This window comes from Mytilus trossulus, chromosome 2 (genome assembly GCF_036588685.1).
Source record: "Mytilus trossulus isolate FHL-02 chromosome 2, PNRI_Mtr1.1.1.hap1, whole genome shotgun sequence".
NCBI lineage: Eukaryota > Metazoa > Mollusca > Bivalvia > Mytilida > Mytilidae > Mytilus > Mytilus trossulus.
In genome coordinates this window covers 33755053-33782500 of record NC_086374.1, presented here as the reverse complement: position 1 = coordinate 33782500, position 27448 = coordinate 33755053, and the positions used below count along the sequence as shown (strand labels likewise).

The window sequence follows — 27448 nt, the reverse complement described above, 5'->3', positions numbered from 1 at the left end:
AACCATAGTGTAGTATCTAAGATCATGTAGTAAAAATGAATATGATACATCCATGTTAAGATATAGACATAATAAGAAATAAATGAGATAATGCCCCTGCTTGCGTATCATATAAAGTTATAAAGGAAAATAAATGCAGAATGGAAAAAAGTGACAATACCCAATTTGTAATTGAGCTGAGTTTTGTGGTAAAATACTGTATACAAGTCTCATAACATTTGGTTGAGTTAACTAAAGTTATGGAACAGAAACAAAACAAATCATCCAACTTTTCCATTTGTAAACAAACACAACTCTAGAACAGTAAAATTGACATCACCTAAATTCAAACTTGATCTGTATTTAATGATAATAAGTTTCATAACATTTGGTTGAGACAAACTGAAGTAAGAGAACGAAAAAGGAAAATTCAGCAATGTTTATGCTTTAAAAGGGGCAGAAATCAAGTATGGTTAAATTTTAAATTAAAGCTAGAGAACGAATATGAAAAATAGCAATTTTTATGTTTATAAAGGGGCATTATTCAAGAATGGCAAAAGTGGTGCCATTAAACTTCGAACATGATCTGGTAATAATCATTGTAAATCAGTTACATAACATTTGATTGAGGCAAGCTAAGGTTAGAGAACGGAAACAAACTATGATTATTCTTTTATACATAATGAAGGAGTATTTCACATAAGAAATATGTATTTTTGTCATGCATGTAACCATGAAAATGTGCTCAAGGATATAAAAATATTACAGATGTAAACTAAGGCAACGTATACTTCTACCTTTTGAAATATAAAGCTTTATGATAGTTTACACTGCCACAGTCAGATAGTAATCCTTAAGTCACTTATTCTCGGACTTTCATTGCATGCCTGACAAAAAGGGAGAGCTTGAAATCTTAAGAAACTAGTTTAAACCCCTCAATATACCTGTGTGAGTCAGGAAACTGAACAGGAGATATTCTTCAGTTACCCTGAATGTTTTGTTTGTCATTTAAGGAACTAAGTTTTGATTTTTTTTTAAAACAGTACATTTTTTTTTGATCCAGATAAAGCTTGACTTAAGGTAAGTGTCAAACCAAGTTCTACCCAAAATATCCTTTTATCATATAAGCATCCCTTTAGACCACTGTTCAGAGATTGCTTATTTTCTAAAATAAAATAGAAAAAACTATTTCATTTAGTTGGATTTTTTATTTTATTTCTGGTTTTAACATTTTTTTTATAAAGTCAAATTATGTACAAAATATAATATGTAAATATAAATTTATTAAACGTGTGAAAAATGGTGAAATTTAAATAAATGCTTGGAATAACTCTTTAAACAATACATCACAGATGTTTCTCATAAAATATCAAATAAGAATAAATATAAATAATTCCTGGATTTTGTTTTGGATCTGGGTCAGTTCCATTGAAAAAACCATGATATTTGATTGTGTTGACATATCCCGATCTTTTCACTTGCTTTGTTACATCAACAACCCATGGAAAAACATTTCTACCATCACACCAACCATTCCTACCATACAACCATGTTCCATGTTCATTGGGTTCTACTCCTGTCTTAACTAAATCAGCGCATCCAAATGGTGTTCCTGCGATCAAAAACAAAATATGTGTGTCGAATAAGATGAAAATGTGAAGCTTTTCATATCCAAACCAAATGACATAAGCAGAAAGTCAATGAGTACATGTTTTTATACGACCCCAAAATTTTGTTTGGATCATATAATGGTATGATGTCGTCGTCTGCATCATTATCTGCGTTGTCTGCATCGACAGAAGACACATTGGTTTCCGGATAATAACTTAAGTTTAAGTGAATAGATCTTTATGACATTTATTCAGAAGGTTCAATGACCACTAAAGAAATTGGGATCTATCTTGGGGATGATGGTCCCAACCGTTTAGAAATAAGGGACCCAAAAGGGCCAATAGCAAGCATTTTTCTAGTTTCAGGATAATAACTTGTGTACAAGTATTTCAATTGCTCTGAAATTATACCGCAATGTTTAAAACCACAAGTAGAAGGTTTGGATTCATTTTAGGGATTATGGGGCCAAAGTTTAGAAATTAAGGGCCAAAAAAGGGGCAAACAAAAGCATTTTTCTAGTTTCCAGACTATAACTTGTCTGTAATTGTATGGATCTCTCAAAAATTATATCCAAACTTAATATATAACAAATGGGAGGCGAGGATTAAGTTTTGGGTTAATTGCTAAAAATATATAGGAGTTAAGGGCCAAAAAACGGCCAAAAGGTAGCATGTTTTTAGTTTCCAAACCAGGGGCGGATCCAGGATTTTCAGTTAGGGGGGGCGCAAATTTTAAATTTCGCCGAGAGGAGCGAGGCGAAAATTTTTGAAGGTAAAATTATTGAAATATTCTTCTTAAGGGGTGAAATGTAGATAGCTCCAACTATTGTGTGTTAAAATAAGCGAGGAATTCAAGTTTAAAGCTGAAACAGCCTTAATCCACACCTGACAACAATCTACAGATAGACGGGCGGACAGACGGACGCAAAGTGAGACGAGACAGATCACAATTGCTCACCTAACCAATATATTTTTCAAACGAAAAGTTCTACTTTTACCAGCGATTTTTAATTGTCCTTTCATACTATCTGTTTTTTACTTTTTTAATTTTCGGAGGTCGTGCCAGACTTCACTGTGTTCGCCACAAACAACTAAAATCAGAATGAGATGCATTTACGCAGATATTTTTATTTACTTGGGATCCCAAGCATACGGTAATACGGTACAGAATTCGGCTAAATATTTAGGTTGCAAGGGAGAAATAAATATAGACCAGAGATACAAATTAATAAACTAACCTTTCGCTTAAAACAGTATTTCTATCTTTCATTACGGATATTATAAAAGAATCTCACCTGCCGACTGTTTTCTGGACCGTGTCATGATGAAATTGTGAATGTGATTTAGGGATGTTTTGGAACTTCGATTATCAAACAAATTGATTATAAAAACCGCAAACACAATGTTATAGCTGTTTTTACTTTAACAGCTAAAAACCTATTATATCTGTCATCAAACGCAGCTCCGCGATTGACACATTCCTTTCAAATTATTGATAGAACTTTGATAAAGCGTAGGTCAGTTGATTAGTAATCACGTTGATTCTGTGAAACTGACTGTTTTATATATACTTTGAATGTTAAAAAAGATTGAATGGTCTCTTCTGATACTTAAATATGTTGAAGTCAACCCATGCTTTGCTAATTTTAGGGGGGGCGCACGCCCGCCACGCCCCCGCCTAAATCCGCCCCTGCAAACAATCATGACAATAACTTGTGTTTAAAAGTGTGTCTATCACTCTGAAATTGTACTACAAGGTTCAATACTACAAGGGAAAGCAGGGGATTGAGTTTAAGGGTTATTGCTCCAAGGGGGGTTTCAATATGTTGGAAGGGGGAGGATTTACCATTTTTTTAAGGGATTCTCTATTTTTTTTAAATTGTCCAATTTCAAATTTTGAAAAGTTTCAAGAAGAAATCTTCAATTGCAAAGTATTGTGCAATAGATTTATAAGATCTTTGACCACATTAATTTTGTGACAAAAACATATATTATATCTAAATTTGATCACAATCCAAATTCAGACAGAATCAAGCTTGAATATTGTGACCAAATGTGCCCCAACTGTTCAGGGTTCAACCACTGGGGTCGTATAAAGTTGCACCCTAAGGAGCATCTGGTTTGTACACTTAACCTACACAAGGCCTACATTGACTATCGACTGCATGTAGACAAAACATGATTTAAACTACATGTAAACATTCAGTTTTATCAATGGGAACGCAATTGTGTTCAGTTTACGTGTGAGTTACACTTACACAACACGGAGTTTAGGTCAATGTGAACAAGGCCCAAGAAAACTAAACATTGACAATTCAACCATGAAAATGTGCTCAAGGACAGAAGAAGCATGTCAGACAGACATGTACAGCTTACAATCCTTCCACACAACAAATATAGTTGACCTATTGCTTACAGTTTATGAAAAACAGACCAAAACACAAATACTTATCACTGAGCAATGCAATGAACCATGAAAATGAGGTCAAGGTCAAATAAAACCTGCAAGACTGACATCTACATCACCAAATACTTCCATTCATCAAACATAGTTGAGCTATTGCATATGGTATTAGAAAAGAGACCATAACTCAAAAATTTAACTTTGACATCTGAACCATGAAATTGAGGTCTAGGTCAGATGACACTTGCCAGTTGGACATATATACCTTACAATCATTCCATACATCAAATATAGTAGACCTTTTGCATACAGTTTAAGAAAAACGGACCAAAACACAAAATCTTAACTATTACCACTGAACCATGAAAATGAGGTCAAGGTCAGATGACACCTTACAATCCTTCCATACATCAAATATAATAAACCTATTGCTTATAGTATCTCAGTTATGGACTTGACCACCAGAACTTAACCTTGTTCACTGATGCATGAAATGAGGTTGAGTTGAAGTGAAAACTGTCTGTTGGGCATGAGGACCTAGCAAGATATGCACATACCAAATATAGTTATTCTGCTACTCATAATTAGAGAGAAATTAACTTTACAAAAAATCTTAACTCTTTTTTCAAGTAGTAACTAAAGTGACTGAACCATTAAAATGAGGTCAAGGACAATGGACATGTGACAGATGGAAACTTCATAACATAAGGCATCTTTATACAAAGTATGAAGCATCCAGGTCTTCCATTTTCTGAAATATAAAGCTTTAAGTAAGTTAATGCTGCTGCTTAATCACTACCCCTATGTAGAGCTTTCTGCATCTTATATTGCACGCTCAACAAAAACCATAATGACCAATTGGACCTAAATTTTGTGTTCTATGATATGTGTTTAAAGTTAATAAGATTTGGTCGTTAAAGAGTCAATTTAAATATCATATAGAAGGCAAAACTCAGATGGATGGACAGACAAACATATGCATTACCATAAACCCCTATGTGCTGAGGATATATAAACAAGAGACTCTCAAGAGCATGAATTGCTCACCTTAATTTTTATGGTTAAATCTCTCATCAATGATTATTTTGGCTTTTCAATTTATATAAATGTTCTTTGAATCGTCCTATTTTCTTCAAAAGCAAAAAAAAAAAAAAATCTCCTATGTTCTATTTAAGCAATAGGAGCTATATTTCTTGACATACAAGTAAATAAAATATAAAATTTATACTAGATACTCTGAAACTCATTTAGTCTAAGTTTGGCTGAAATTGATACAGCAGTTTCAAAGGAGAAGATTTTTTAAAGTAAGTCAACATGATGAACAAATTGTGAAAAAAGTCTTTAAAGGGCAATAACTTCTTAAGGGGTCAATTGACAATTTTGGTCAAATTGACTTATTTGTAGATCTTACTTTGCTCAACATTTTTGCTATAACAGTGTATCTGTATCTATAATAATATTCAAGATAATAACCAAAAACTGCAAAAAAAATATTTTTATATCATCAATTCAGGGGCATTATACCTGAAAAAACAGTTACCCAATTCGGCTGAAAATTTCAGGACAGGTAGACCTTGACCTAATAAATACTTTAACTTCTTGTCTTATTTGCTCTAAATGCTGGAGTGTTTTTTCGATATAAGCCAAAAACTGCATTTTACCCTGTGTTCTATTTTAAGCCATCAATTCAGGGGCATTATACCTGAAAAACCAGTTACCCAATTCGGCTGAAAATTTCAGGACAGGTAGACCTTGACCTAATAAATACTTTAACTTCTTGTCTTATTTGCTCTAAATGCTGGAGTTTTTTAGATATAAGCCAAAAACTGCATTTTACCCTGTGTTCTATTTTTAGCCATGACGGCTATGTTTTTTGACGAAATAAAAAATACAACACAAAGTTTATTTTATACACCCTACTGATCATTCACTTGAAATTTGTTTGAATTTGGATGAGTAGTTTTAGAGGAGAAGATTTTTTAAAGTTAGCAAATATGATGAAAAAATTGTGAAAAATTGTCATTAAAGGACAATAACCCCTTAAGGGGTCAATTGACAATTTTGGTCATTTCAACTTATTTGTAGATCTTACTTTGCTGATCATTTTTGCTGTTTACAGTTAATCTTTATTTATAATAATATTCAAGCTAATGACCAAAAACTGCAAAATTTCTGTAAATAACCAATTAAGTGGCAGCAACCCAACAATGGGTTGTTTGATACATCTGGAAATTTCAGGGCTGATAAATCTTGACCTTATGAACATTTTTATCCCATGTCAGTTTGCTCTTAATGCTCTCGTTTTTGAGATATAAGCCAAAAACTGCATTTTACCCTCATGTTCTATTTTTAGCCATGGCGGCCATGTTTTTTCAAAAAATGGAAAATAAAACACAATCTTTATTCTTGATACCCTAAGGATCATTCAGCTAAAGTTTGGTTGTAATTGGTTCAGTAGTTCAGAGGAGAAGATCTTTGAAATAGTTTACGACGACGACGACAGACGGACGACGATGGACGCCAAGTGATGGCAAAAGCTCAAATTTCCTTTTAGGAAAGGTGAGCTAAAAATATTAAAAAAAATTTGTTGTTGTGTAAAAAGTTTGATTACATATGGCATTCAGCCAAGTTGCATAAATATTACAATAACTATGTGTCGGTTAATGTATATAAAGGTATATAATATGAAACTTAGAGCGAGGGGCTCTTAGTTTCATATTATATACCTTTCTAGACATTATCCAATTTAGCACATATTTACAACTTGAGTAATCCTGTAATAAGTCTATTGCCATGTTTTTGTTGAATAAGATGTAGCTCATTTACATAGTATTGTAAATCTACTCACTATCCTAGCATTGTAAAGTATGGGATTTCAAAGGGTCCTGGACTTTAGAATGAAAAGAAGGTAGCTGCTGGTGTAAGTATGTTTATCTGATATACAGCAGTGTTTTACTATACATGTACTTATTTACATGGTAAGATGAAAAAATAAATTGACCAAAAGCAGACAATTCTTAAATTGCAGTGAAAGCTTTACATTTTTGAAAACATTTTTTAATTTTACATAAAACTAAAACTATATTGAAAATGCTCTCATATCTTTGGTTGAAACACCTTTTAAAAATGGCTGGATCTGCCCCTGGTATGTACCTATAGGTAGTCTAGTGGATAATTTACATGCATGACATATTTGTCACTGGACACTAGGCAACCAATAATGGACCAATTTATGACGAAATATATCAAATTGCTTACTTAACAATTTCCCTTCAAAGGATTCATGGTTGACTCTTTTTGTGTACAAAGTAATTGCATGGCAGATAAATGATTACACATTCTAGATGGAGACTTTAACCAAGGTATAAAGAACCAGTGTTACTCTTTATTTTAATGAAAGCAACTTTTAATTGTCCCAAAAAAATTAGATTAAAAGATTGATTAGTAGGATGTTAAAAATCTGTTTCAAAAATAAATACAAACTATTTAGGTAAATTTGGATCACAGAATTTATTTCAAAATAGCTTGTAGCAATTTTTGTTCTAATACATTTTTGTATCTTGATAACGATACAATGAAATCTTACCATTGTGGTCATTCATGCGTAGTTAATTAGTACATAGAAAAAGTATGTACTATGACAATTAGAAGGCAAATTCCAGTAATTTGATTGGACGAGAAGTTGTAAGTTTGTGCTAAGTGATTGTATTGAGAGGATTATACTACTTAAGTCTCAGGATATACCCTTCCCTTTATAGGGAAAGAGTGGTGTACGTGCCCTACACCATGTGGCCTTCAGCCAGGTAACATTATATGAACAATGATATGTCTGTTCTGATGATAACAGGACATCCTTTACATTATCTGTTCAAGCACCTACCTAATCTTGGAAATTGACACTTATTAATATACATAATACTAGTACTGTATAGTGATTGACCTTGATTGAACTAAAATCATGTAAACAAACTATTTAACAATTTTGGTGAAAAACTACCTTTATCAATATTCATAGATCAAATTATAACTATATTAAACTACCTCTGAACTATTCAAAGAGCTATAATTACATTCAGCATGCCCTTTGATTTATAATAACCATCTGCAGCTTTTAGGGGGGTAAATGTTAATTTGTATTGAACAAACTTTGGATTAAATAAGACCTCAATAAGACATCATTATCTTGGTTTTAAGCTACATCATCACATGTAGAATATGGACTAACGTCGGTGGCAAATCTAAGTGGTGTAGAGGGAGTATGTATCCCCTTTAGTCAAAACCCTATTTATCATATTTATACATATATTTCAAAACATGCCCATCATGGAAAATAGATGTACGTATATGTGTTATCAATTTGAGCAAAAAATTACATTTGTGCATTTTCATTTCAGCTGACCATACAAAATCATGCTCACTAATAATTAAATTGTATAAGAATAATTTTATGTAGAATAATTTTTAATTAGAAATGATTTCAAAATCATTTATTTATTTTTTATCTGTAAACCGACAAGTTAAAAAAAAACTTGCCTAAGCTTCAAATTAATACTACCATAACTTCAGGGTCAAATATCTGAAACCAAAACTTTATTCTGATAATACACCTAATCGTTATTTATTGTATTCCGGATACATTCTAAAATTAACACAACTTTTTCATCCAGTTGAAGCAATCTGTGACCCTGTTTAAACAGTGCAACATGCATGATACTTTTTAATGAGACCTGTTTAAACTACTGTAAATGCTTCAAACAAAATATTTTTTTACTTCAATTTTAATTTCGAAAGAGTGGATCATAATCTATCAAAGTTTACTAATGATCACTTCCTAAAATTTTTCCTCCCTCATCTCACTACTAATGACATCTATTTTTGGAGGCCTGACCCTACCAGGAAGTTGTATAAATGACTGTTTTTCCCAAATTGGACTAAATAGCAATAAGGTGTATTGGCCAAAAAACGGACACACACTCAGACCATAATTATTTTATACCATAGAATCACTAAAAATGGTAAAAAATCAACAAGTTTTCTTTATCTTTCAAGTCTATTTAAAGAGGATAGCAAACCAAATCACATACAAAAGAGTTATCATTGTCATCTTAATAGCAATGACTCTTGTAAGGAATTTATAGAAGTTGAATTTTTCGTGTGTGATCTTATTTAACAACGCCAGACATGTTATTTGGTTGCAGGGAACAAAAATAAATGTATAACTTTTTTACCACTATTAAAGATTTTCATGATTATTTCATGTCAAAATTTATTAAATTTGGTTCTGTATTTTAAATAGAGAAGTTTTGACAGCAGACCTGTGAATGCAAGGTAATTGCATTATACCAGGTTAGTTCAACAGATAACCTGTCCTAAGGGATTCAAACATGTTTGTTTTTTTAATCTTTATGACACAATAAATCACACATATATAATGAGAATAGTGATTCATTTGAAATTTGCTTATTTTCTCATGATCTATAATAATATTAATTGCTAAATGGTCAATTAGCTTGATCATAAATACTAGCTAGGGCAGGTGAATCTCTTGGAAAAAGACAAAGAAAAAGGAAAAACAAATTGCTGAGCAGTAAAGAAGTCAAACTTTGAATAATATTTACCAGCAGTTGAGAAAGTAATGTTGTTTGTTACATTGTTAACATTAAGAAAATGTGATGTCACACAGAATTCCCCACAGCCATTCTCATCACTTCCATGTCCAGTTATCACAGAAAATAGTTCTACCTACAAAAAAATAAAAACTTTTACAACTTGTCTATAACCACTCAGATTACAAATTACTACACAATGTGATATAAGAGCACTATTACATACTATAATGATAGAAAGTACATGTATCTTGTTTGACTTTATGGATTTCTGTCTCTTCCAAACTTTCATTTCTATAGCCAAAACCATGTTTTTAGAAAAGGATTTCAACATCAAATTAATGAACTTTGGGCCATCTATAATAAAAAAAAAAATCCTTTTATTACACAGAATCTATACTATTAAACGAGAAGACCTCATTTTGGGTGTCGCTTCTCTTCTTTCCACAATAAATTAATCATCACGCCTCTGTGTCCTATGGGTACAGTGCATACTCCCATTTGTCATCCATTCATATGATTATTCAGATTGATATATTTTGGGTGAAAAACAAGAAAAAAGACGTCCGGATATGTTTCCGTCATTTGGCGAAATTTTAAACCAGATTAGACTTCCGGTTTGCTTTTTTCTGTATTCTTTGAAAATACATTAATACTACGAATACAGTGTATTTTCTGTCTTATATTCGAAATTTAAGTCAGATTAGACCTCCGGTTTGCGTTTTTCTTTTTACTTTGAAACAAATACATATACTACGAATAAAGTGTATTTTCTTTCTGATTTCATTTTCAAGTTTACTATCCACGGCAGTCTCAGGGTTTATTTAATAGAGAGGGTCTGAATAATATATCAATGACCGCTGTGGATCAATTATTAAACTGAGAATTGACTGTAAAACGAAAATACACTTTCGGGACGTCTTATAGAGAGGGTCTGAATAATATATCAATGACCGCTGTGGATCAATTGTTAAACTGAGAATTGACTGTAAAAAGAAAATACACTTTCGGGACGTCTAATAGAGAGGGTCTGAATAATATATCAATGACCGCTGTGGATCAATTATTAAACTGAGAATTGACTGTAAAAAGAAATTACACTTTCGGGACGTCTGGAACGGGTGTTTTTAAGATCGAAATTGCAGGATTGATCATTTCGGGATCCGGGATTTCTTTTTTCGAATTTCGGGATGTCGAGATATTTAATTTGTATAATAAATTCAGAACCTCCGGATTTCATGTTTTTGAGCCCGGGATATTGGGATCAAGGCCCCTCCGCAGTGGCGGATCCAGAAATTTGCATACGCAGGGGCCCGTTGACTGCAAAAGAGGAGCCCGATCCGGTCATGCTTCAGTGATTCCCTATATAAGCAACCAATTATTTTCCAGAAAGGGGGGGCCTAAATCCGCCTCTGCCCCGACCCTCCCTTTAATGAATGTTCATAATATACAGATAAGCGCTAAAATTATTCATGTAGAACAAACAAAAAAAAAGGTTTTTTTTTAGAAATTAAATTAGGTGAACAAACTTGGTGAAAACTATAATCTTCAAGGGATAAAAAAGGGGGGGTCTTAATTTGCGTTTAGGCTTCCAATGTAAGATACAATACATCTGCAAAATGCAATAATGTTTCTATTGAATTTATTGCTTCATAACCTCTTGAACAATTGATTCTTTGTGGATATTTTTGTACTTTTAGGGGATTAAATATGAGCTGCCAGCAATTATATGAAACAGATTTTATGCAGACAACATTTTAACACCTGTATTCAGCAATTCTAGTTGGAAGTATAGAGACAGCAAGTTTTAAATTACAGAAAGGAAGAGAAGTTTATATCTGACACATTAGTTTTAATATTATAGTTATTAAATCAGTTTTTGAGTGAGGTTTTATTAAGCTGACCATCATAAGTCAATGTTTTTATTCTTAGGTTTTATTCCGATAACCATGCAGGCCATATTTTTTTCATGGATAGGATGTTAATATTATTATTTATTTAAATATTTGAATATGATCAGATAAACGATTAATGTGTTTAATCCATAATGCATGGCAATTAAAGCACCAATATTGAAAAAAAACAAAATATACTAATATTTGCATTGATTGTTTTAATGACATTCTGATAAGAATGATCTCATTTGTTTTTTCCCCACAGATCTTTGATATAAGTTAGCTCATTATCATGTCAAATGTACAATGTATGCTTATCATTAACTTTTAACATGTTTAAATTACCCACCTGGCCATTAAAGTCTACATTTAAGGTTTCAATTTGTGTTAAAATCATGAATTTTTATAATTTTATCTGTAAAGTCACTTTTATTGATCTACATGAATTTTAGATCCAATAGCCACCCATTTATAGTATGGATCCCAATTCCAACCTTATCAAGCAATACGGGATGCATGGTTGCATGGGTGTTTTACTATTTCAAAAAAATGTGATACATACATGTACTACAAACGGGTGGATATTGGATCAATACAGTGGCGGATCCAGAACTTTTCATAAGGAGGGGGCACTCCAGTCATGCTTCAGTGATTCCCTATATGATCAACCAAATTTTTCCAACGAATTCATATTTCACAGCTATCATGATTTAAAAATATTTTAAACTTAAATGTCTGTATTTGCTTTTGGTTTTCAAAAAACCTCTCAAGGATTAACCTATCAATATTCATGGTTAATCTACAATATTCAACCATTCAATATTCATGAAATATTCACATTCAAGGTTATTCTAGAGTATGTATTTAGCATTCAATATTGGGATAGATATATATTTTTCATTCATGGTGATTCTAGAATATTCTATCATGCATTATTCAAAGACATCCTATTTCATATTCATGAATATTCTATAGATAATTATTCATGTTAATTCTTGGTTATTCAGTTCATACAATATTCATGTATATTCAAGCTTATTCAGTTCAAACAATATTCATGTATATTCAAGGTGCCATTTAACATTCATGAATATTCATGAATATTCATGAACTATTACCTTGAATATTCATGAACATTCATGAATATTATTCATGAATATTCATGAATTGTTCATGAATATTCATGAATTATTCAAGGTCAGGAAAGCAGGGTCTCCACAAGAGACCAAAATGACACCGAAATTAACATTTAAAGGTCACCTTACGGCCTTCAACAATAAGCAAAAGCCGATACTGCATAGTATGATATAAAAGGCTCCGAAATGACAATGTAAAACAATTCAAATGAGAAAATTAACAGCCTTATTTATGTACAAAAAATGCACGAAAAACAAATATCACTGAACCACTGAATTACAGGCTCCTGACTGGAATGTTCATAATACATGTACACTAAATGTATGTTCATAATGAAATTAATAGAAAACATTTTGGAAATAAAGGAGGAGGGTTAAAAAAAAACATTTTCCCTATGACTTTTGATACTTTTCCTGAAATTCTCAAGTCATTAAATCTTTTATAAAATTCTTCCTACAACACTTTCCATCCTTTCAAATACGCTCTGAATGCCCGCGATTTCGCGGGTGTGTTCTAGTATTAATAAAAAATACACCAAAGATGAAAGCATCAAAATGCTGGACTTTCTTATCAGTAACATAGTTAATGACTTTGGTGGATTGATATTTCAGCAGACCTATGTATTCCAATGAGTACTAATTGGGCACCACTCTGGTTGACTTGATAATATCTTGTAAAATTCTTAAATTTCACTTTCAAATTTATCATGTATATTGAGTGCATTATGTAAAACCTGGTGTATCCCAGTGAACTTGAGTTGAAGGAGACTACTTTTGAAAGAAGAATTTCTTCTTCATATCCTTGATCTTTCCCTTGATATATCAGGGGGGATCCGGTCATATTAAAAAGGTGAGATCCCCAACCCAGGATGATAAAAGGGATGTTCCAACCATACATCCCCATTCAAATTTCCAACACCCTGGAACCCCCCTTCTAAAAATTAGAAAATGATAATTAAGTTAAAACTAAATGAAATTTTAAAATTGCTTACTACTTACTTTTGTTATTAGATCATTGACAGTAAAGTTAATGGGTTTAAAGTGACCGTTGTAATTCTTGTCAAATGTGGCTCCTGGGAAATATAGTGATGAAATATGTGCTGGATAGGAGTCATCTGAAAACATAAGATAACAATGATTGGCAATGGTTCTATGATGACTATCTTTTGAAGTACTGTGGTTTCATTCATTTTTCATGGATTGTAATTTTGTTTATAATTGTTTTTAGGTGGATTTGTCAAAGTTTTCTAAAAAGCACATGGAAAACTTATTCTTTGTTGATAATTTCGTGAAGTTTTATCCTCCACATTGTTCTTGTCTATGATTATAATCTTTCTTAACTAAGGTAACTACCAAATTAACACAAGGGATTTTTTTTTAGCATTTTCATGTGAAAAATGAACACTTCAAGAACTTTTCCCCCTTCATTTAACAGTGTCATAATACAAATTTAGACAAAAAAAAAGAATCTTTTATGCATACATATAAATAGTTATGAGGTTAAATTTAAATCAAGTGAATCTCTGGAAAATTCAATTGCTTTACCTAATGATCTCGGCTGAGAAAATCTGATGTTGAGTGATGGTATCCATGGCATTGCCCAGGGTGCTGTTTTCATTGTGAAGGTACAAATGTTTGTTGTAAACAGAGGTAGCAATGGAGAAATATCAGTCAGCCATCTTCCTATCCTCCTTCAAAGATTAAAAAATACAAAATTTAAATTAACCATCCTCAAAAATTGTAACCACATAAAATACTTTTAAAGTCATATGAAACAATTAAGTGACTGGTGAAAAATAAAGTGTATCCAATGCTTGAAAGAAAGCATACATATATCATAAACTTAGTCTTTTGTGCACGATTTTATCATCTTTTACACAAACATATCGTATACTCGTTAATTTTTCTCTCTCTGTCTGTTATGATGTAAAAATATGGCAGCAATTTTATTGTTGTGTTTTGAAGCCGTAGTTTACCGATTGTCACCTTATAGTAAACAATCAACAAAGAAGCATGGATATTGAGCATGTGAATAACATGAAAAAGCTGATAATAGTTTATTTCAATGACAGATCCATGCGTATTATGAACACCAGGTTTTTACGAGAAGGGTCATGCTAAGGTCACTTGCATACAGAAAATATGCCGGCTTATTGCTTCCTAGAAGCAAGCAATCAAAAAAGGAAACTTCTTCTAAACGTGGAAAAATTAAAGAACTTTCTTCAGAAAAAAGTATATGTACATAAGTTTTATAATGAAAACTATCCATTTAGTTATAAAAAACATATGCATAAATTTTTTTTAATTTGAGGATTCAAATGACTTTAAGATCAAAATGTTACAATGAACTTTTAAATCTTTTCCTAAAAGAAATATAAAAATATAAAGGAGAGACATCAACAATAAACATGACATTTGAAATGTATAGGAAAAAGTATCCGTATAAAAGTACTAGTATTCAATTTCAATTGATTTATAAAGTGACAGTCTTTCTAAGAATCAGGCAATCCAGAAAAATAACAAAATATGGCAGATAAAAACCATCCAAACTAACCAGCTAATTATAAAGTTGTCCTCATTGTTAGAAATGGAAGGACTTTCATTTCTGCATGTCTGATTTCAAGCAATATCTAGATAACGTTTGATTAGAATTATAGCAATTTACAGAGTTATCTCCCTTTAGTTGATTGTTTTTAGTGCATTTAACCAAATTATATCTTGAAATACCAGAATGAATGTTGTATTTGTGCACCTTTCACATTCTGAACATAAATTAATGTAAACTTGTGAGCAGGTTTATGTTTGGCATGTTTATACCACTGCTTGATTTTTAGGCAGATTAGCTCTTTTAAAATCCTTAAATACTTATATTTTTCATTTCTTTAAATCTTTAATATTTAACAAAGAAAGAAGTTACAATACCTTCTGAATGATGTTATCCATCTCCCTAGTTCCATTCCACATAAAGGTGATTTTTGATCACAACAAACATACAGATTAACAGTATGGTCCCAGTGACCACAAGTTGTGTCCTTTGTACCAGGGCAGGATAAGGACATGTCCAACTCGACCTTAGAAAATGATTGCAATTCTGAAAAATATGATGTTTTTATTTATTTTTATAACTACATTTACTATCATCTGTTCATATTTTTTTTCTCATCTTTAATCATAATTAAGACTAGAACAATCATTTATCTTTTAAGGGAATTAGAATTTAACCTCAAAACTTTGAAGGATAGATTGCAAAGCAGATCAACCATTTAACTCTCAGGCAGATTAAGTTTTTTTTCTCTAAAATAATATTTTGATTATTAATTTTGAAGATGTAACAAATATTTTGATTACAGAGAGTTTCGTCATTTAATTTACTGTCATTAAAGTTCTTTCAATATTTTTTGCTCTTTGAATGACAAAAAAAATTTGCTTGAATTGAAATGAATGGTATGACAAAAAAGATCAGGACCCCCTTTAAAAGTTTAATGGTTGTTCTTTAATATCTATTTTTGATGGAAATTTATTAGACATAAAACAACAAGAGTGCACACACTGAAATGTCTCGCCTTCTTTACTCATCATTGATATTATGTTGATAGTCCTAAGTATAAAGCTTTATTACAACTGTCACATAAACTTAACATTAACCAAGATAGCTAAACAAAGACCAATGAACCATGAAAATGAGGTCACGGTCAGATGAACCATGCCAGGCAGACATGTACAGCTAACAATGCTTCCATACAACAAATATAGTTGACCTATTACTTAAAGTTTAAGAAAAATAGACCAAAACACAAAAACTTAACACTGTGCAATGAACCTTGAAATTGAGGTCATGGTCAAATAAAACCTGCGGGACTGATATTTAGATCATAATATATTTCAGTACACCAAATATAGTTGACCTTTGGCATATAATATTAGATAAAAAGACCAAAACTTGAAAAATTAACTTTGACCACTGAACCATGAAAATGAGGTCAAGGTCAGATGACATCTACCCGCTAGACATGCACACCTTACAATCATTCCATACAACAAATATAGTAGACCTATTGCATAAAGTATGAGAAAAACAGACCAAAACACAAAAACTTAACTATAACCATTGAACCATGAAAATGAGGTCAAGGTCAGGTGACACCTGCCAGTTGGACATGTACACCTTACAGTCCTTCCATACACCAAATATACTAGCCCTATTGCTCATAGTATCTGAGATATGGACTTGACCACCAAAACTTAACCTTGTTCACTGATCCATGAAATGAGGTCGAGGTCAAGTGAAAACTGTCTGACGGGCATGAAGACCTTGCAAGGTATGCAAATACCAAATATAGTTATCCTATTACTTATAATATGAGAGAATTCAACATTACAAAAATTCTGAACTTTTTTTTCAAGAGGTCACTGAACCATGAAAATGAGATCTAGGACATTTAGTGACTGACAGAAACTTGGTAACATGAGGCATCTTTATACAAAGTATGAATCATCCAGGTCTTTCACCTTTTAAAATATGAAGCTTTTAAGAAATTAGCTAACACCGCCGCTGCCAAATCACTATCCCTATGTCGAGCTTTCTGCAACAAAAGTTGCAGGCTCGACAAAAATGATTGAAGTTACCCAGAACCATTTATTATAAAACAATAAATAAAATAAATATCAGTATTGAATTGATTACCTTTCAGCTCAGGCAATGATACATTCACAACAACTCCCTGACTCCCATGCATGACTTTATCTTTAAAAATCTCAACAACCTTTTCTGCAGCATTCAATTTATTGTTTAAATTAACCTCATAATCAAACCTGGAAGTAAAATTCAAATATTAAGCAACAAACAATTTTTCACCACGTTTATGCCCCTACAACAATAGTAGAGAGGCATTATGTTTTCTGGTCTGTGCATCCATTTGTTTGTTCGTCCGTTTTTTCATTCTTCCGTCTGTCCCCCTTTAGGTTAAAGTTTTTGGTCAAGGTAGTTTTTGATGAAGTTGAAGTCCCAACAACTTGAAACTAAGTACACATGTTCTCTGTGCAGAGATGGGTCTGATTACTTTCAATTTAATTGATTAAATTACAATTACTTTGTCATTTGTATGATTAAATTAAATTAATGATTACATCATTTCTGAGAGTATCTGATTGGCAAAGTAATCATGATTACACCTGATAACAATGAATTTGAAAAAACAACAACATTTGAATGATGTGAACGAATAACATTTAATATATATATAGCGTTAGGAATTAATTTAATTTGATATGTTATAAAATAATAGCTTCAAACTTCATCTATTTAATAAACCACAAAAAAATCACAACATATATACATGAACATTGCGTCACTAGTTATGACAAATTATACTTTATCATCATTGATTTTTTCTGACCCCTTCCAGACTATATGTATTTCGAGGTGTAGTTTCTTAAAGTTAAAATGTGGATGAAAATAAAGTTAACAGTTTTAAAAACTAGATAAAATTTAATAGAAATGTTTATTCAAATTGTAAACAAAATATAAGTATTAAAAGAATCATTGCATTTTACATGTCCAGTAAATACATACCAAATTTGTTTATTTTTCTTACTTTTAATTTATTTTGAACTAATAGATAAATTTTCACATGTCTGATTTATCTTTTACCATATATATGCCCTACAGCTATACACAATTGGTAATGCCAATAAAAACAATCCTTAACTGGTGTCCTATCTGTCAATTCAAAGGGACCCTGTGATATGATCTTTCTAATTTTAATGCCAAATAAGAGTTTTTAACCCAATTTCATGGTCCTCTATACATAGAAAATGATAGTGTGAGTGGGGCATCCGTGTACTATGGGTACATTCTTGTTCAACCTGTCCTGAAACATACTTTATGTAGCAACTGACATTCTCTTCTAAAAGAATAATTAAGTTCTTTGAATTTAACTGCATACCTTTATGGATCTTTATGCAGTATAAGATTAGGTGGTTGAATCTGTATCTCTGGTGATTTTAAGGTGATATGCAGGAAAAAGGGTAAATCTGGTAATTGTTAGAGAAATGTATCTTTTTATCTAGTAGTATAAAAGAACAGAGTTTTCTAATGTCCTCTGCTTTGCACATACATGTATTTATCTTTCCAAGGACAATTTTGTTCTTTAAAACTTTTTGTAAATAGAGAAATGAAGGCTTGAGAGCAAATATAATGCAATTTCCAATACAATGAATATTTCCAAGGGGCATATTTCTTTTAAAAATATTTGATTGGCACTGATTTTTCAAGCTTTTCCAAAAAGATTGCTCATATAAACCTTCCATATAAATTTGATAAACATCTTGCAAAAAGTTTTACACACAAGACAATAATCAGTACCTGATTTATCAAACAATATCAACTAGTATTTGTACATACCATTGAGCTTGCCAAACTAAGAAGTTCATAGATGGATACAAGAACCAGCCAATTTCTGCCAATTTACCAAATCTATTTATAGCCATGAAGAAGTTAGATGTAGGAGTATTCTGGAATGTTATATGCATTTGACCATTCCTGAAAGTAAAATTATAGTGTTATTAACTTGCTGTATTTGCATTGGCCCTGTTAAAGATTCCAGGTAAGCTGTATTGGACCCGAGACTCGAGACACAAAGCTATTAACAAATTATGAAACAGAACAATAAGGATGATTTAGGCTGATTTTAATGAACTGCTGACACGTAGATATGTCTCACTTGAGTAGTAAAATGCAAATATTGAAAATAAAATAGCAATACTTAAACATGTAAAGTTATGCAAAATATTCAATGAACCATAACTGAAGGTACAGGGCCAAACAATCTCCATAGAAATGAGATATGCTAATGCAAACACATATGTATACCAAATATCATTGACCTACCAATAGTTGTTCCTCATAAACTCCTAATACATAGAAACTAAGAAAAAATTTCAAAGTCAATAATGAACTGTCACACAGAGATACATCTCCCCCTTTTTTTATATTGATAGTAAAATGCACATATGGAAATTAAAATAGCAATACTTTTATATGTAGAATCATGCAAAATATTCCAATAGATTATGACTGAGGAGCAGGTCAAACAACTTCCATGCAAATAAGATGTCCCAGTGCTTATACAACTGCATTCCAAATATCACTGACCTACCACTAGTTGGACCCCAAAAACTGTCCTTTTAATTAAAAACTATTACATTGTTGACTACAATGCTGCCACTGCAACCATAGCTGCCATAAACAGCATACCTATGTCTTCCTTTTGACTCTGTAAAGTGAGAAAAAACTGACTGCAATTTCAGAGTAAAAAGTTTTTTTAAGTCTACAAAAAGACAACAGATGGCAGAGTCAATGCTGAAATCAATAGCTCACAGCTAAAAATGACTATCAGTGTGTTATCAATGATCAAAAAGGTATTTTATACATCAATTTAAAAACTCACTGTGTAAAAATATCAGAATACTCAACAAAAGTAGCTGGTATGGATAGCTGAGTCTTACAATCTGTTCCTTTACATTCCATATCCTGTACTGTTTGTCCTTTGCTCGCCACTACAACAACACCAACAGCGCCAGACTTCTCCATCATTAAAACCTAGATTATAGTAAATCAAACTAAATTTTGATACAAAATAGTAAGGTAGTGATACTATTAAAATTCATCCACAATTCCCTTTAATTTATAGTAGTTTGAAAAAAAAGAAGTAAAGTATAATATGATTCCAAAAAAAACCTTTGCTGACAATAGAAATCCATTCCCTCTGAGAATGCATACCAACCAATGTGTGATTCTTTTTAATTTTTTTTCAATTGGATAACATTTTTAATAAGGAAGCCCTTTTCAAGTTTTCATGAGTCAGTTTAAAATGAAAAACAAAAATTCACTGATTCTTTTGGAATTGTTTGGTACAAACTAAAATTACTGATTAATTGGGTACATAATTAACCACAAAAACTTATTGGTAAAAACCAAAATTACTGTTCTTTAAATACAAAAGGATTAAAATTACAAATAACAGGTACTGATTCTTTGCAAACAAACCCCAACAATTGACCCACTAGCCAAGGTGAACAATTTCTATCCAGAAATTTTGGTATAGCCAACTATTACAGAACATTAATACTAATTTACAAACTTTTTTAAAATATGAACATCCTTCACTAGATACCACAGCAACTGAATGATTGACAGCTGAATATATATTACAACCATCTTCTGCAAATACCATTTGGACAGTCTTATTACCAAATATACCTGCAGGATTTGGTAACCAGTCAAAGCGGGCATCTAATCTTTTTAAAACTACAGGATAGTTTTTACCTGTAAAAGCATATAAAATAAAGTGTAAGGCTAAGAAAAGCAACAATCCCCTTAGACAATATGTCAATTCACAAACCTTGAGCAATTTGTACCTTTTGTAGAAAATCTAAATTCTCTGAAAGCCCACTATTGAGTTTCGACACACTAATGGGATGACATGTTTATTGGTTCTGTGGCTATGTATATGTAAGAGATATGTATTATTCCTGTACACTTTTATCAAGAAGAACCTTAAGCAAACAAACTCTTATTGAGAAACATAATATGAGCCTAAAATTGGTCCCTGAGATGGTGGTATTATTTTCGCAAATCTTGCAGACAAATTAAACCAGAGCAGGGATTCTCAAATAAACTTAAGAAATACAAAGTAAGGTATGTGGAAATGATGAAACCATTTGAAATCATTGAAAATAGAGGGAATGAAAATTGTATGTAAAGGAAAAGAGGATATAATATTTATAAATGAATTGATTTACTACACACACTTGACCACAAGAAAAAAATCAGCACTTTTATTACTAAAATTTTACTGAAGTAATTTTTCCATTAAGAAGTCTACTCCAAAAATTAATCATTCACAGTTTTACAGACACAGTAATAGGGTATCTGCCAAATTCTGCATACACTATGAAATTTGGAGTAGACTGTTTTAAATGTAAAAACATTTTACAAAATTGTAAATGTAAACGTTCAAGTATATCTGTATTTTCAAAACCATTTTGTCAAATAAATCATGTTGACATTCTATTGACAAATTGTTTTGTCTACCTTTTTTTAAAACACTATACATAGCTTTTGTGGCTTGTTCTTTTAAATATTTTTTATTTGATAAAAAGGATACACTTCTAGAAAATAAAATACCTAAATATTTGTATTCTTTTACAATTTCAATTTCGTTACAATTAACCACAGGGGCTTGTTTAGTGGGTCAGACGAGGTTTAACTGTCAATGGCGATCGCTATCCTATTGCCATTGACAATAAAACCTCGTCTGACCCACTAAACAAGCCCCTGTGAATTAACTGTGAACTTAAGATTTGCTGGCATTCTGCCACTCGAAAAGATCAAAACTTTAGTTTTATTTGTATTTATTTTCATTTTCCATTCTTCACAATATTCGTAAAATGTATTTAACATGTTTTGTAAATCAGTGCTATTTTCTGCTTATAAAACAGAATCATCTGCATATAAAAGTAAAAACAATTTCAAAAATACTGTCAGCTCATTTTCGATTTCTTGTGATATAGATATTAAGCCTGTTATATTTTTCTTTTCAAAAAAAGATTGAAGTTCATTTAAAAATATAGAAAACAAAGCAGTTGAAAGGTTTTCCCCTTGCCGAACCCACATCTTACAAGGGAAGAAATCAGATTTTTTACCCTGATGTATAATACCAGATTTGGCATAATCATACATGTACATACTCTGAATAACACGAAAAAAATTCCCATTTACTTCATTCTGCAATAATTTGAACAGAAGTAAATTTCGCTGTAAAGAGTCAAACGCTTTTCAAAGTCGATTAAAGCACAATGTAACTTTTTCTTTTGTAATTTTAATAATTCAAATAAAATATGTATAGTACAAATATGTTCAGTCATAGAATAATCCCTTCTGAAACCTGCTTGGTTTTCATTTAGTATGCATAGTTCATCAAGATAATTACATAATCTTGTGTTCAATTTTGAGGTAAAAAGTTTACCCAGAGTAGACAATAAAGTTATTGGCCTATAGTTTTGTGGATCATTTTCAGAGCCTTCGTTTTTAAACAATGGAATAACATTTCCTATTACCCATGCCTCAGGCAACAATCCTGTGTTAAAAATAAGATTAAATAAACACACATAATATATCAGATTATTACATGGCATTTTTCATATCGCATGTTTTATCAGCCCTAGGTTCAATATCAGCCCAAGAGCCGCATGGCTCGAGGGCTGATATTGACCGAGGGATGTTAATACATGCAATATGAAAACATGTTATGATCTTTTTATCATATGCTTAATCAGTAGAGAAAAATAACAGATTCATATATTGATCCTTTTACGTGGTTCCCGAGAAGAAGTTGAAAGAGTAAAAAGTTCACGGACATCGGACTCAAAATTTGATACATTCAATATGAAATCTTTTTATCATATGCCTCAACAGAGAAAAAAAACACATTTTTATATGGACGAATCGACAAAAAAATAATTCAACAATATACATAATAAATATTGTTTGTAAAGTCAACTTTATTAATGTAACTTCCTAAATTATGTTTCAGAAAAACTTAAAAAATGCATTTATTTAATATTATTTTTTTTTTAATTCAATTTAATTATTTTACACATTGAATATACTTTCCAGTATTCAAATAATTGTTTTGTACACTACTTTGTAATGTTTTTCACTGAAAACGTAGCATTGAGGTGTATTTTCCGGAATTTGCCGAGAATCACCGGAATGCAATGTGATAACGTTACAGAAAGGCATGTGATAACAATCGAAGCATTTGATAAAATTTTCATATCAGCCCGCTAAGCACCAATTCGAAAAATATGGAAAATACTATAATTTAATGCTATTATCATACGGTAAAAATCATATGTTATTTAGTCTAAGTATATGATAAACATCAATAAAAAAATTCAATAGACAAGCATATTATATACTCATTTACAATATTAAGATCATCACCAGGTGTCTTATTATTTTTCAGGCTTTTTATGGCCTTCAATATTTCATCTTTAAATAGTGATAGGTATGGGCAGGGATTACAGAATATAGTATAATGGTCGATGAGTACAAAAATGTCTAAACAATATTAAAGAAAAGAAAAATATCCGCCCAAAACAAATATGTAATAAAGGGCTTACATACATGTATAAAGAATAAAGGATAAAAAGCTAAATAATTTACATTTTTTTAAGAATACAGAAATTGTTTTAAGAATTTATAGAATACATAAATAAAGGAGCCTTCATAGTGGCAAATCCCTGTAAATCAGTATACCTTTGAATGATGATGTTTGTATTACAACTTGATCAAGACCACATAGATGATCTACACATTCCCATTGTTGCAGAACTGATGGAATCCAGTTACCCAATTTAGAATCTGGTAATACAGAAAAGTGTATCCTGTCCATGAGAGAAAGGAATCCCTTCTGTGTTAACCTGTAATATAATTGATAGATAAGGGCAAACAAATAGCAATGTATAAGACCCCAGAGGTTCATCAGACATTGTCAAAATTATGATGATGTTGGGACTGGTCTACTGGTCTGCTAACTCCCGTTGTAACTCAGACTAGGTGTTTAATATACATTTATTTAATAAAATAATAAATAATAAATAATGTATAAGCAAATTGCTTGTAACATGTGTAAGCACAGAAGGGTAAACTGTAAAGATTGCATTAATTTATGGAAATAAAATTTATAAATATTGCATTCAATAAAACATTAGTCATGTTGGTCGACAACAATTCTGGACAATGGGAGATAACTCCAATTTAAAAAAAAAAATAACTTTATAAATAATGACATCATTTATATTTTTAGAACAGATATTAGATTCCTGCACCTTGCAAAATTTATGCAATTTTCTTGACAGGTGTAGCATTATTTTGTGACTTGAATATCTGATCATTTATTATATTGATAAGTTTCTGAATATAGATAGGATGTACAGAAAGTTATGATCAACAATGCACTATATTTTGTGTATCAAAAAGGTACTGATAACCCTTGGAAAATTTAGATATAAAGTCAGTACTTATAGGGTTTTGATTGCATTTGCAATCTTTACCCAAAAATCATCTCTCAGCAGCTATAAAATATAACTTGTAATTACACCCTATTTGTTTTCATTATTTAACCTTTTAATATCAACTTGGAACATGTATAAGATCATTTTATGCCTACACTTAAAACATTTTTTAAGGATTTTGTACCCTTGTGTTTATTCAATGCAAAACATGTGGACATTTTATTGAAACTCCACAGCCTTTCCACTTGTACTCTCATATTAAGAAAATAGGTGCTGGATAGATAGAGGATTATTGTATGCAGTGCTAGCAATGATTTTGTTAAAAGAAGTTTATAAATTTAGATATTTGTTATAACAAATATGAATATGGACCAATTTAAGTACACCTTCTAGGGTGCCCTCGACTTAAGTGACTCTGACACTCAGCACCAGGTTTTTTGGAATTTAAAGGTTTTAAAGGAATTTTTGTAAACAATACACACTAGCGCATCATAAAAAAGCAAGTAAGTATTAAATCTATATTTAAAATTTTTATAACAATAATCTTTGTTTAAAAGTCTGTGGATTTTCTACAAAAATATCAGTTCTGTTTGCCACAAAATCCCTGTTTTCTATTAAATGCAATGAAACAATAGATAATAATGCTTTACACGAAGTTTCCCCTTGGTATGTGTACACTATACGTTGTAGCTGATCTCAATTATCCTTCACTGTTTTGATACTATTGCATTTTGAAAATTTTGTAATTCACATGGCTTTAAACACATGACAGAAGAATTCATAAACCTTAAAGGAAATCTATAGTTATAGATACAAAATTGGCAGTAATATATAAATAAATTTTTGTACTTGTTTTAATATAGTTCTGAACTTCTGACAAACATATTAAAAACATATAAAAAATAACACCACCAAATTGGAAAAAATTCAGGAAAGGGCTTTACGATTTATATATGAAGACTATGTTAGTTCATATGATGAACTACTTTTACGAGCAAAGGTTCCATCACTGAAAATAAGACGTATGCGTAACATATGGCTATTGAGTGTTTTAAAATTTTATATAAATTGTCACCACCATGCTTACATGATTTAGTTGTATTGAAAGACTGTAAATATAATTTTAGACATTCTAATATTGTAGATATACCTAGGGTCCGAACAACAACCTATGGTAAGAACTCTTTTAAATACACAGCTGCTGTTTTATGGAATGATCTACCTGATGATTTTAGAAAAATTGCTAATTTTAGTCAGTTCAAAAATATTTTAAAGTCATGGAATGGAAATGACTGTAAGTGCACAGTTTGTGCAGACTTTTAGTTTATATATTATTATGCAAATTTATTTACCATCTAGATCATATCCCATTTTTTTCAATTTTTATGCTATGCATTTTTACCAGCTTTTATGCCTAGTTTACACTTATATGCTTTTAGCCTTATATAAATACCTAGCTTATGCTTATATTCTGCTTTTAGTGCTTCATTTTTGTGCTGTGATATTTATTGCATGTGTACTATATTATGTATTGTATTGTTATAAATGTTGTACTGTTATATGATGTCTCATTTGTCGGTTAAAAGCTCATTAGAGCTTATGTTTGTCTATGTTTTATATACCATGCCGACTCTAAATAAAGCTTATTTATTTATTATTATTATTTATCATTATTATAACATAATGAATACCTTCCTTTGAATTTATTTAACATGGTTTTAATCCTATTTTTCATCCATAAGGCACCATATGTTTCATTTAGAGTTGCTGTTTTTGGAACAAAAATAAAATGTGTATTGTTTATTGATTCATCTGCTAATGGTGATAGTGAAGAATCTGTGTTCCACATGGATTCTAAAAATCCGGAATTTGGATCAAACACATGAATTATAATTGAGTAATTTTTGCAGTCTAAACAAGGAAATACAACTTTCTGATCTAATCCCCATATTGTGAAAGAAGGAGATGTTTTTCCTGGATTGAATTGAATTACTTCGCCGTCTTTCAAAACATTCTTGGTATTCAAATTCTTTCTGCCGACGCTATTCTTGAAAGAGATTATGTTTCTGGGTCGAATTATATTGTTATATTTTTTCGAAACAAATTCAGAAGCGTCAAATTCATATGAAAATTTTAATTTCTCAATCACTGGATCATGGACAGTTGTTTTCCCGTAGATTAAAGCTATTTTGAAAACTAAAAATCCAACAAATATTTGTTGCATGTCTACCATTTTCTTATCATGTGACTTGTCTTTAAAAAAATATATCTAAAGACCGCAAAAAGAGAGATAAGTATACGCAATCACGACGCCCATTAACTTCATGATGACAAGAGCAGAATACAAATTAGGATGTTGCTGAATGCATATGATTAGCATAGATTATGTCTGATAACAGTGTCAAAAAACCCACAAAAAAACGAACATTTATTATGGTCTATACTGTAAAGGTAACTCTATAACTGTTTATACATGTATTCAGTGTCATTTGTGCTGCCGCTTTTGTGTATTGAATTATTTATGTTATATTGTGTTTTGGAACATTGAGAAAATATGTATAACAGGCAATATAACTATTGACTTCTTTTTAGCTCACCTGGCCCAAAGGGCCAAGTAAGCTTTTCTCATCACTTTGCGTCCGTCGTCCGTCGTCCGTCGTCATCGTCCGGCGTTAGCTTTTACAAAAATCTTCCCCTCTGAAACTACTGGGCCAAATCAAACTGGTAATTTTAAGGA

At 31.3% G+C, this 27448-nt stretch overlaps 1 protein-coding gene across 1 annotated transcript; it reads right to left on the bottom strand.

Annotated features, from left to right (window-relative positions):
* Window positions 1-1187: 1187 nt before the first annotated feature.
* LOC134707059 (uncharacterized) lies at window positions 1188-26973 on the bottom strand. The gene is made up of 11 exons (XM_063566543.1): window positions 26403-26973; window positions 23954-24117; window positions 20772-20956; window positions 20079-20230; window positions 19034-19171; window positions 17315-17442; window positions 15553-15721; window positions 14176-14321; window positions 13630-13745; window positions 9612-9735; window positions 1188-1591 (listed from the first exon to the last, which is right to left on the bottom strand). Exons 1-11 carry the CDS (start codon window positions 26942-26944, stop codon window positions 1326-1328), a joined length of 2130 nt encoding a protein of 709 aa, XP_063422613.1. The 5' UTR covers window positions 26945-26973; the 3' UTR covers window positions 1188-1325.
* Window positions 26974-27448: the final 475 nt, after the last annotated feature.

What these genes read in the sequence shown, in the direction of transcription:
- LOC134707059 (XM_063566543.1), bottom strand. Translation starts at nt 26,944, where the DNA reads ATGGTAGACATGCAACAAATATTTGTTGGATTTTTAGTTTTCAAAATA. An exon ending in ATCATTGCCTGAGCTGAAAG is followed by an intron (nt 15,722 to 17,314) that starts GTAATCAATTCA and finishes CATATTTTTCAG; the next exon opens with AATTGCAATCATTTTCTAAG. An exon ending in TGGATAACATCATTCAGAAG is followed by an intron (nt 14,322 to 15,552) that starts GTATTGTAACTT and finishes TAATCTTTGAAG; the next exon opens with GAGGATAGGAAGATGGCTGA.